Source organism: Taudactylus pleione, unplaced genomic scaffold (genome assembly GCF_031769625.1).
Source record: "Taudactylus pleione unplaced genomic scaffold, aTauple2 ptg000086l, whole genome shotgun sequence".
Lineage (NCBI taxonomy): Eukaryota > Metazoa > Chordata > Amphibia > Anura > Myobatrachidae > Taudactylus > Taudactylus pleione.
The window spans coordinates 29,039,884-29,053,378 of record NW_028284488.1 but is presented as its reverse complement, the minus strand read 5'-3'; the positions used below and the strand labels follow the sequence as shown (position 1 = coordinate 29,053,378).

The window sequence follows — 13,495 nt, the reverse complement described above, 5'->3', positions numbered from 1 at the left end:
ACATGCGCACTAGTTACACTGCTCCGAAAGGAGCAGTGAAAAGTTCCAGGGAGACAGCTGATTTTCGATTCAGCTGTCTCTGCGCTGAAAGAATGATGAATTGCTCTGCTGACGTGGTGAGTAGGAATGTTAGCTATCAGTGTCCGTTCAGACCCCAATAATTAACATGATGCATAGAGCCCATAGAGTATTATGAGAGGTACTGTATGTGGTACTATCGCTGACAATTTAAAGATACAATATAAATAAAAATAAACTGTCTTGTGGTGATGCACAGATAATAAAATGTAACTTTTATTACACCTTATATAAAATAATGTTACAATGAACAAACAATTAGCCTTGTAGTATAGTGTTTAAATCTTATTTCATACATCCATATAATGTATAAGGGTTTAGGGTGCTTTGCAAGCTTGCCAGGGGATCTGATGTAAGAATGTACAGTATATTGTTTCTCACTCTGCTACAATTGTTGCAAGATAGGGCCTGCTTCAGATGTGGACACAAATGCCATTAGAGCTTCGATCTCACCATCCAGTGCTTAGAGACGCCCACTGAAAGCATCTCACATCCTCCACTCACGTACAAAACTAGAAACATCAGAAACATTGAACACAGACCAGGTGGCCATCAGCCTTCTGAGTAAGTCTAAGCTGACGCAGACATAGCCGGTCTCCAGTCACAGAGAGGGCTCTCCTGCTGCGAACAAGGATGCAGTAGCTAATTTACCTACCCCAAATGCTGACTACCTGTCACTCACTTTGCGAGTGAATCCACTGTGTGAGCGTAGTCACAATTCAAAAGCTGAGTGTGTTCAGTGCGGCTTACATGCATTCGCAATGGCTAATAGTAATTCAAGATGCATAGATATAATCCGTGCGTCCACAGGGTCAGGCCCATGATGTCTGATAATCCTCTGTATACAAATGGGTAGACCTTTAGTTAGTAATACAGTTGCAGTTAATAATATGTTGCAGTTTTATAGTCTGGACAAGTTACATCTAATTGTAGTACAAGGTACAATACATGATATTGACCCAAAAGGTTTAATGATATATATACAGTATATTGGTATACACTAATTAGTGGGCCTGGTTCAGATATGTAAGCTAATGCAATCAGAGCTGTGATCCCATATGCAGCTGCTCTGCGAAAATATGCTAATGTATGCAGCCGCCTGGAAATGTATTGAGATGCCCACAGTGGCAGCAAGTGAGTACAAACACGCAGCAGTGGTCACAGATCCTTCAATAATCAGCCAACTCAGTAACCCTATGGTAGCATAGAATTGCCATGGGACCTGAGACACTGGCGCTAAGTTTGCAGTATACTGAATCGCAGCAGTGTGCTGAGACACACCCCAAAAACACCTGCGTCACGTCTGCATTTTGGCCACCACTCCCCATTACCGCCCCAAATAGTCTCTGAATGTCAATCACTTTGCAAAGAAATCCTCACTATGACTTGCATTGCTAAGGTATCTTGCCGCATGCGCAGTCAGCTGATAATTGCTCAAGTGCATAAATATCAGCATTGCGTCCGCATCTGAATCAGGCCCGGTGTCTTCTAGCAGTAGTGCAAAGTTTCATGTATCAGTCATATTTATTAACCACAAGCTCTTAGTTCATTTGACATTGTGTAAGATAGAAGTTGCACACTCGGTCACCTACAGGGGAATATCAAAGTGTGTTATGGCATAGATACTGTATATAATAATTAGCCGCTGTGATATCCCAAAGCAAAGTGTTCTGATAGCATTATTGTATGCAGGGCCGGTTCTAGACATTGTGGAGCCCAGGGCAAAAGTTCTTAGCTGCGCCCCCCCAAACAAAAATAAAAGGAGGCGTGTCCATGTGGAACACCCCCATTCATCACAGGTACACAAATATCTAGAAACGATAACAAGATACACATACATACTGTTGGTACATACAGAGACGCATATACTCAAATACAAATACCAAATACACATATACATAGCTAAATATATACACACATACACACATATCAGTAGGTATACATATATTCATATACAGTTACACATTTGCATTAAAAAACATACCACAGTCTCAGAATGCCCAGCAGCTGGCTCCTAGAGGACAGGAGGAGAGAGCAGGGGAGGAGAGCCGGGAATGGTCGTCTGCACTTGTATCACAGCGGAGGTCATAGACTGGCAGCCTGGCAGCTTGTTCAAAGAGACATAGGCCGGGAAGTACTAATCGGAAAATGCAGTAAAAACCCCGTTTTCTGGGTTTTACCGCATTTTCTGTATGTATCATCACCTGGCCGCCAGGGCTCTAATGCGGAGGGGAAGCATTTGGGCTTCTACTGCATCGCGCTTCTATGAGGGATCCGATCGGATCCCTCCCAGCATGCCCCGTGGCCGCCGCGTCACTCTGCGCATGCGCTGATGGACTCCTGGGTCCACTACACAGCGCAGATCACAAACGACAGCTCTTATTGGAAGAGCTGTACGTTGTGCTACTGATTTCATATGTTAGTGCATATGCGATTTTAGAGCAGGGTAGGAGTAACCATCGAGTCGGTTACGAGTGCATCGGCGTTTGCGATCGACTCTGAGTAAGGTCCAGAGGGCCTGATTCAGACCCGCTCGCGAGTGCTGAGCGCTCGCAAGCGGGTCGATGGTGCCCTAGTGCGCATGCGCACAACGGAGGGAGCTCCGTCGTGCGCATGTGCGAGACCCGGGAGCGACGGAGAAGCCGTCGCTCCAGGTCTCGCACCAAAGGGGACGTGCTGTCAATGTTGATTGACAGCACGCCCCCTTTGGTGGGCGTGCCGGGGGCGTGGCTGCCAGACGGAGGCATTCCCATGGGAACGCCTACCGTCTGGGTCCGGCCCCACTGACATCACTAGTGATGTCAGTGGGAGTGATTTTGGCTCTGATAGAGCCAAAATCACTCCAGGGCTTGCGGTCACCAAGATCCTACCGCAGGGTCTCGTCGCAAGGCCGATGGTCGTGATGGTCTTGACCATCGCGACCATCATCATGGATGCTCGCATAAGCTGTGGGTGGTAACCCACAGCTATGCGAGCGTCCAAGAGGCCACTCCAAGTTTAGGTCGGAGGGCCCTGATTCAGAGCGAGCGCTCTGGTCAGAGCGTCCGGCTCTGAATCAGGCTGAGAGTCCCTTAACCAAGTAGCTGTGTTTATTGTAGAATACAGCAAATACATGGCATTAGCAGTATATGCAGGGGATAATAGCAGTAATGGTATTGAGGTGTCAACCTTGAGCAAGGAGGGCATCAGACTATGTACTCACAGTGGGGCCAATGGGATTATAGGGCACCTAAGTGGTGGTGGTACAGCATAGGTCCTCAGCCATTTGGGTTGCAGCAGGATCTGGAGCTTGTGGGGCACGTCCGTGCACCCAGGTCTCTAATGGAGGAAGACATGTGGTAGAGCATATTGAAGAGATCTCCAGAGAGAGCTGTTGCGAGCCCTAGTGCCCGCCGGCTCAGGAAGACAAGAAGGAGAGAGCACAGAGTGTTGCTGATCTCCTTCCAAAAAAGCTACAACATATTAACTACAACTGTGTTACTAACTAAAGGTCTACCTGTTTGTATATGGGGATTATCAGATACTATCTTGCAACAATTGTAGCAGAGTGAGAAACAATATACATTCATACTTAAGTTCCACTGGCAGGTTACAAAGCATCCTACACCCATATATTTGGACGCATGAAATGGTTTAAACACTATACTACACTACTAATTACAGGATAACAGCAAGTTTGATTTGGCATTAAGCAAGTGCACAGTACTTTTGTTTTACATATCACTCTAATATTCTGTACACTTTTTTCACATCTTTATTTTTAACATATTTTTTGTGGGTTTGTTTATTATTACATTATTTTATATAATGTCTAATGCAAGTTATGTTTTATTATCTGTGCATCACCACAAGACAGTTTTATGTGTATGAATAATTTTTTTTCCTACTGTTTCACCATGGAAATCCCTTTCTGACTAATTTAGAGTCTCCTTGGATTGAGTGTGGTATAGAAGATCGATAGTGTATAGCTAGACACTCAATAGATAGTAGAAAGACAATAGGTCAACAGGGACAAAAGGTCAACAGGTACAAATGGTCAACACACATACAGTATGGTAGACAGTGCAAATGGTCGACAGGTACAAAAGGTCAACAGGGACAAATGGTCAACACACATATGGTCACCACAAAAATGGTTAGCACTATTTTTTGTAATTTAAATCTAATCCTAATTTTCATCCTACCACTTCCCATAGTGCCTAACCCTAACACTCCCCTGATACCTAACCCTAACCCTCCTTCAAGTACTTCAATCTAAACTTATCTTAACTCTCCCCTATTCCCTATCCCCTAACCATCCCCTACCGTAGTCTAACCTTACCCCTCCTGCAGGTCCCTAACCCTAACTCCTAATCCTAACCTTAAAAAGTTTATAAACATGTGTCAACAATTTGAGTGTCAAAAATGTATCCATGTCAACCATTTGTCACAGTTGACCTTTTGCACTATCGACCACTTGCCAGACGACCTTTTGTACCTGTCAACTTTTTTCCCTGTCAACCTATTCCATGTCGACCTATTGAGTGTCTATCTAGACACTGTCGATCTTTAATATGTATGCCCCTTGGTTTGTGTGTGAAATATAGTCAGACACTGGTGAATAGAGGAAGTACACAACTTTGTGATATAATATGATTTCATCTGTAGTTGAAGTACACTAAAACTTGTATTACTGTATATACTGTAGACTGCAATTATTTTGTATTATGTAATGCACTATGGGTGTCTTTTTATCTTATATAAAACATCAGTGAAACAATAAATGATGAACTATTGTATCTTTTTTGGTTTTCCCTTAAAAATACAACTTCAGTTTGTGCACCAGTATACAGTATGGAGATAAATATCTCATATAGGGATCTGTTTATTATCACTTACTTTTAACAAAAGCAGGTGAAAATTACCATTTTTACCTGCAATTGTAGAAATTAAGTGTCCGGGCCATTCATCAAAAAGGTAATGCAGGAGATATCACAGATATCTACTGCTCACTTTTATCTCTCATGGAATGGCCTGATGTCCCCATACACTAGTATGTGGTAAGAATTCATCAAGCTCTGAAAATACAAATTTTTCAGAGCTTGACTGCAGGAGCATTCACCATCTTCAGATGGCATTTGCTCCTGTTACTAAGGAAAGGAGTCCCGGGTTGCGAAGAGGGATCCTTACCAATCCCTCCATCCCTGTCGGCTCCTTCCGCCAGACGTCAGAGCCTTTGTGCGCATGCGTGACCTGTAGGTCATGCATGTGCACTAGTGTCACTGCTCCTAAAGGAAGCGCTTGAGAGAGACATGTGATCCGAAAATTAGCTGTCTCCATGCCGGAGCAATTATGAATTGCTCCGGTGCTCACGTCGAGTTAGTATAATAATTATCGGGATCCGTTCAGACCTCGATAATTAATATAACGAATAGACTTCCTAAACTCCTTATGCACTGGTGTATATACAGTATGTCATTTAAACTTCTCCTCTGCTGAATGCATCATATCATTTCTGGTCATGTGCATTCTAACTTACAGTACAGTAGCCTATCACAGTTGCTCAAAGTTGCACAATCAATATCCTACTTCTAAACATTCACCACTATAAAAACAATAGCCAACCTAACTACTCATGAAAAACTTTCTGCTCGTACATTCATACGTTAACAGGCTTTCACAATTATTCTTGCAACATGACATCCATCTGATGATATAGTGTCTAATCATGGTTTTGAAGTTAAAGCCAGTTAATTCATTTCACCCATCAATATATACTAAATAATAATCATCTTCATCAAAATGATGGCTTTGTGTTCAGCTCTGAACAATCCATTCCACCAATACTTTTAAAAGCTTAATACCCAGTTCATATCCATCTCATATAAGCAAACTGTCATTCAGCCATTCATTAATCATATCCATAAAACAGATCATATTAAGAATTATATACCCTAAAAGAAACTCCATATAATAATTTGCTTCAGTTTTTAATGACATAAACTCATAACCTAATAACCCAGACTACTCATTACACTCACTCAACATGTAAACAAGCACACATCTACCACAAACATTACTGTTCACATTCAGGCATCAAACTCACCATGAACACCCTACATCCAAGTCATTTTGTTTATTAATACTAGATTTGGCTATTAAATAATGAGACTGATGCTATAATTTATGTTTAATTATATTGAGTACATTTTAACTCTGGTCCCTTTCTGTGTACTCCCCTTCTGCATCCACACACAGCCGCATTCTTATTTTCCATTGGTCAGAGCCATGCTATAGCTCATTATCTGTCAGCAGTCTCAACAGCTCCATCGTTTTCTTCTTTACCTCAGTAACTGATGTAAAACGGGTTCCCTTGAGTGCTGATTTGACTTTAGGGAAAAGAACATATGGTGCTAGGTTTGGTGAGTATGGAGGGTGTTCTTGCACTGCAATCTGTTTCTCTGCCAAAACCTGCTTTACAGAGAGAGCTGTTGGGCTGGTGCATTGTCCTGATGGAGGATAAATCCACTTTCAACAACTCTGACCTCTTTCTTCTGATTCTTTCCCGCACAGTTGCTAGAACATATTTGTAGTTATGTTGATTCACTGCTTTCTGGCATGCAGTCTTTCAAAATAACACCCTTCATATCAAAGAAAACAATTCAAATTTGAATTTGGATTTTCTTTGATGTGCTTTCTTCTTGGTGATGATGGTGTTTTCCAGGGGCAGGCGTTTTGCCACCGAATCGTACTAGAAGATCAACTTTATCTAAAATATGCAAATCCACTTGAATTTGTTCCAAAATGTCTGTACAAATTTGCTTTGATTTTCTTTCTGCTCTGCAGTAAAAGCCTTGTTGCCATATTAGAACAAACTTTTGTCATGTTAAGATCTTGATGCAAAACTTGCCTAACAGTTTTTTGGTTGATGTTTACCATTTTTGCTATCATTTACATGCTGAGTTGGTGGTCAATTCAAACATTTTTCTCAATTTGTTCCACATTTTTATTTGTTTTTGATGTGCAAGACCTACAGAGATGTTCATCATCTTCGACATCCTCATGACCATCATTAAATCTTTTGTGCCACTCAAACACACATGCAAGTCTCAGTTAGCATCCGGAAGTTTTTGGTGGGTGTTTTGTTCAATATAACTAAAAATTCGAAGCTAACACATTGCTATACTTTTGAACTAAACATTTTTATGATGCACTGGAAAAGCACAACTTCTTCAAACGTTGTGTGATAACAAACTATCTGTGCGAGAAGGGTGAAACTTGCAAAACTATTTTCTGATAGTCCAAGGTCAATGTTCCCCCATTCCCTTTTAACTCATGCAGTAAGGTTTATTTTTTTAAACAAGTACAATCTCGTTATTTAATAGCCACACCTTGTACATATCCTTAATAAGTTCAGAAACAATTGTTGCGTTGAGCTCACTGCATTCATGGTGTGTATTATGCAGTGTACACGAAGTAGGTTATTCCACCGACTGGAATATAGTGGAATGCCGCTTACAAGACCTTTGACAGAATTTAATTGAATTTCTACAACTACTAAACTTTACTAACATGGACATTGTTATACACTAGCATTATCATTTTATAGAATGTACTTGATAAATGCTACCTCAAAGCTGATTAATTGCTATGGTATCTCTACTGGTCCACTTATCCACTGTTTTAACTTCTTGATATATCAACCCTTTGGTATCACACAACACAAGTTTGCAGAAGTAAATCCAGATACTGAGCTTATGGTTGTAATATGGATCGCCTGGCCAACATTATAGGGCAACATGGGGGGCTCCTAACAGCTTGTTCATATTTGGTAGTGTGTATATCAATGGACAAACTGGATAGTCCCTGGTAAGAAAAAAAAATCATAAGTGGTCTTATCAACCCAGGTAGCCTCAAATATCCATAACATTTCAGCCTCCACTTTTATTTATCATAATTGTAGGGTCATCCTTTACCCATCTATGGGCCTGATTTTCCATATATACCCCCGGCAACCCCACGCCCTATATGTAAGTTGATTAGAGAGCTGCCTTCTAACATGTACATCATAGCCCATTATGCATCTGCTAATCTGTTGATACATTATCAAATGTCTTGTTATTATTAAACATATTTGAGTGCACGCCATTATAAACCAATCTCTAACAGGTTATAATACCAGCTTTAATAGAGACTGGGTTAAACAATCAACAATTCTTAAATGCAAATGCACTAAAGCAAGCCAGAAATTCTGCATATACAGTTTGTTGTAGACATATCTTTTGCAGCTGCTATACTCGGTCAGTGCTAGCGTCATCGCTATCTAACAATGTATCACAATGCTTATCTGTCAGAATAGTAGGTGAAAGCAAATTAGTGGTAGATAATCAACTACCATGTCATGGTTATTTTGTATTCTTATTGGTTTCCTAGTGGTTAACTGTAAATAAACTATTCATCTGATAATTGCTTGATATGAAATTGCTAGATAAAACTGATAATCTGCTTAGGCTATGGAAACTTCTATTATTTACCATAGTCTTAAAGCAATGTTTTTTTAGACATATGCAGTCAGTATATATATATATATATATATATATATATATAAATATATATATGTATATATATATATAAATATATATATATATATGTATATATATGTATATATACTTACATAGTTATATCCTTTAGTGTAATGCAAACATTTAAGTTCTTCCCAATAATTTTAGCACATACTGTACAATTTGTGTATTTGTGTATTTTAAAAACTTGGTCTATAATCTCATGTAGTCTACTGTGAAATAATAAAAGCTTGTACCTGTTCCAGTAGAAATTGCTGGATCACATACTGGAGGCTCATCCACATCTAGTACAATAACAGTGACTGGATAGGGGGTTCTGTGTAAACCGTCAGAGGCAAGAACAATGATAGTAAAGGCTTTATGAACATCAGGGTCATCATAATCCAGCGGCTGAAGGAGAGTTAATGCTCCACTAACTGTAATTAGAATACACATTTTGTGAAACTTTCTTGTTTTTATTTGAACAATACAGAAAATATTATTACATTCATTAGGTACATGTATGAGGGCTAATTAAAAAGTAATGAGACTGCCTCTGTTTTTCTGTACCATATGTAGACGTGGCAACACTATGGCGGTGCCCTGGGGCAGCTTAGCTTGGCTAGTTTGGGGTGTCCTGCACTCTGGATTTGAATCGTAGTATGTTAGAGACCTACCCTACAGAGGTTACTTGGATATGGTGGGTAGGCCCATAACCTTGGCCAAGATTATGCTAAAAATCTCTATTGATTGCAAAATTGTATTGCATTTATATATTTATATATTATTAATAATTTGGAGTTGTGCACCTGAGATTTGTCTGTTTTTGTGCCTACAATTAGTCTCATCAGGTAGCACCTCCCATTATATATATTCAGGGTGTGCAGTCCAGAAACCTTCCCATATACTCCATTTAATGTGCTTTATTGCACACCTGAGGGAAAGGAGACACCCTCAGTCTGGATTAGCACCCCTACCTTATTGGTTTAAAAGCATGGAGTCTTGTAATGAATATGCACACTGGTATTAGGCACAATTCTAGGTAAGTCCTACAAGTTTTATATACTGTAGTGCAACTTTGGTTCATTTTTGGGGCATGGGGCCCCCTGGATTGCCTTTGTTGATCTGTTTCAGGGCACCGCATTATAACACATTTTTCTTTTATGACACATTTTAACCCTTCACTGTTTGTTTATTATATATGTACCTCACTTTTTTTCATTCTTTATATGCAGCAGTAGCTGTTCCTAACTATCTTTCACACTGCACTTTTCTTACTATGGCGGTGCCCTGGGGCAGCTTAGCTGGGCTAGTTTGGGGTGTCCTGCACTCTGGATTTGAATCGTAGTATGTTAGGGACCTACCCTACAGAGGTTACCTGGATATGGTGGTTAGGCCCATAACCTTGGCCAAGATTATGCTAAAAACCTCTATTGATTGCAAAATTGTATTGCATTCATATATTATTAATAATTTGGAGTTGTGCAACTGAGATTTGTCTGTTTTTGTGGCAAAACTATGCTGGTTATTGTGAAGATCATACATTGATGTGTCTGAACCTGCGGTTGGGCTGCCATAGTCTTCTTTGTTTGGTCACAGCAAGTGGAAGATCTTAGTATGTTTCATCATGAGGAAGATGTGTCTGTGAGATTACGTCAGAGATGTGTGATTGAATTTTGTATTAAATTTGGCAAAAATGGAAATGAAACTCATGAAATGTTATGATAAGCATACTGTGGAGAAACACTGCAGTATTTCTGTGGTGGATGAACTTCAGAGAGGGTAATACATGAGTGACTGATGAAGTTCGTTCTGGGAGACCATCCACTGCGGTAACACATTTCCAAACCTGCGGAGATGTTGCATAATGACAGGAGGTTAACTTTACGTAAACTTTCGGCTTCACTTGACAATCCATGATTTGTCACACTTCACAATCAATATCAGGAAATTGTGTATCCTCTCTGACAATCGAACGGTGTTCTTACACAATTCTACTTGTCGTCACATCTGCTCTTCTGTGAGATTTCTGGGTACCCACCTGGCACACACGATGCATTTTCAGTCCCTTTGTCACAATATGCTGAACCCGTTCAAATGAGATGCCAAGTGACACTGAAAGTTCACGTAAAGTTAACCTTTTGTCATTTTGCAACATCTCCGCAGCTTTGGCAATGACATCAGTAACCGAGGTGGATGGTCTCCCAGAACGTGCTTTATCAGTCACTCGCGTATTTCCCTCTTTGAAGTGCTTCCACTACAGAAATACTGCAGCACGGCTAATTGTTTCTCCACCGTATGCTTGTAGTAACATTTCATGAGTTTCATTTCCACTTTTTCCAAGTGTAACACAAAATTCAATCACACATCTCTGACGTAATCTCACAGACACGTCTTCCTCAACCGCCATGATGAAACTTACAAAGATCACTGTGACCAAACAAAGAAGACTACGGCAGTCCAAGGGCAGATTCAGACACATCGGTGTATAAGCTTTACAATAACCAGCATAGCATTGCCACGTCTATCTATGGGACAGAAATACAGAGACAGTCTCATTACTCATCAATTAGCCCTCATATTTATTTGTCAACAATAAGGACCTGGTGTGTGTAAACCCTCACCAGAAAAGTCAAGAAATAGGGAAGAAAAAGAGGATTCAACCACCAGACCATAGATCAAGTGAATAACGTAAAGTACGAATTGTTGAAAATCTAAAACACATGGCACTTCCTGTCTGCTTTCTGTTAAGGCATGTCAGTGCATCACCGCGCATCGGGGTTCAATTTGAAATCTTTATCAAAATGCCTTGATTAAGATTTTTACATCAAAACGCGTTGGTGTAGTGGCGCTGATACACCTTGACAGAGCGTAGATAGGAAGTGCCGGTATCAGTGAAAACTCCTGAGGGAGAACGTTATTTGGGCCTAAGGTACACTGGCTTGTACCTCTCTTTGTTTGCTTCATATCATCTGTATTTCAGTATGCAGCCAATCTGTTTGTTTTTAAGTTTGTATTAAACAGAAGATTTTCTTAAGATGAATGCACTATTGATGGCTTCTTATTTTGTCTCCCTATCTATCTGTGAATGAGTGGAGTTAGAAGATTGTCCATTATCTATATTTCGACGCTTTTGTGAAAACAATTTAAGTGTAAGAGAAATATCTAAGGGGGTTAAAAGTCTCCTCTATCTTACAAAACTTTACTGATACACAGCTCCTAGCTACCTGCACTGATGACATTTATTCGTTAATAATCACAGTACAGTATATCAAATGGCCAGAATTAATTCTATTTCCATAATAGGGAACCTTCAGAAAGAGGTAATTTAGACAGCAATGACATTTCCCCTACATAAAAGACTAGGGGGAGATGTATAAAAACTTCTAAAAAGGACTGACCGAGAAGTTGCCCATACCGACCAATCTGATTTAACCTATCATTTTATTGAATGTATTAGCTAAATGATAGATGGAATCAGACTGGTTGCTATGGGCAACTTCTCCACTTGTTCTCTTTAGAAGATTTTGCTACATCTCCCCCTTTGTCTTAATGGATGCTACTGTCCATAGTTATTGCAGCTTATTTTGTTTGATGACACGATGTTACAGTATGTCAAAACCAATGAACCATGGCTCTTATTTACAGGGTCTAAATGGTCACTGGTCTCTCCTCCTCCCACAGCAGTGCTTGATGAGCTGCAGCTCCTCTGGATATGCAGTCAGCTGATTGGCATCAGATAATCCCACAGCACCAGTTCTGCTTACCAAAAGAGGTCCACTGCGCGCTTGTATTCCAGGTGAGCTATTCACTCCCTCCTATCATGGACTTCTTCTAAACCTCAGTGGTCCGTGTATCTACAGCTCCTGGTTCCTGGATATCTTCTTAGCTCCAGTTATACTTGCCTCTCTTTGTAGAATCCTCCTAGTGTCTTTGCTGCGGAATTGGCTTCCTGACTTTTTGGAAGCTTCAGTTTTACCTGGGTGTCCTACTGAAATCTTCTTGTGGGAGCTCCCAGTGCCTTCGCTGCAGCATTACATGTGCATTATCTTTGTTCCTGCAGTCCTGAAGCATCTCCCCTTTTCATAGTCCAGCTACAGTGCTCCAGGAGTCCTGCAGCATCACCTGTGTATAATCTCTTACACTACTCCAGAAGTCTTGCAATGTCTCCTGTGCATAATCTCTCTACACTACACTACTCCAGCAGTCCTACTGCATTACTTGTGCAAACCTCTCTATATTCCTCAACAGTGCCTCTCCTATACGATTAAACCTTCTATTACAATCTGAAGTTTTCCTACATCCCTTACCAATTTCATCTTAGTCTGGGGGAGGAGAGCGTGACTTGAGCAATATCTGCTGCACAGTCCATCCTGCCTTTCAGTCGTTCTTGGAGAACATCAGGGAGCTTGTTGGACTCTGTACCTCCAGACTAGTAGTACCAAATCAGGGTAGATTGAGACAACAGTTCACTAGTAATCCTAGTGCCATAACAGTAAGTCCAGGCCATACAAATGGACTCCACATGGACCAACATGTAGATTCAGTTCAAATTACTGGCTGGTTGTCTGGAGAAGCAGGAGGCCAATAAAGCCCATTAAATGCACTATACACATCATCTCGCATGGATAATTTGCAGGTTACTCTTGCTAACCAATCCACTTCTTGTTCTTCTTCTTTGAATACTAAGTAACTTACAACTTAATTGGTATCATCCTCCCTCCACACACCTATGCCTATGAAATATAACAGTGATCCTAAAACTTGTCAAGGATTTCTCAATCATTGTGGCATCCAAAATTGAGTTATTACTGGTGAATTTCTGTACTGATTGGACTAAGATTGCCTATATAATATGCCTCCTTTCTGGTTCAGCC

At 40.5% G+C, this 13,495-nt stretch overlaps 1 protein-coding gene across 1 annotated transcript in view; it reads right to left on the bottom strand.

Annotated features, from left to right (window-relative positions):
• Positions 1–13,495, bottom strand: part of LOC148529241 (cadherin-related family member 4-like) — a 217,735-nt gene that overhangs the window by 99,028 nt on the left and 105,212 nt on the right. The window contains 1 exon segment of the mRNA XM_088468649.1: positions 8,876–9,055. Within this exon segment, the coding sequence (XP_088324775.1) occupies positions 8,876–9,055 (180 nt within the window).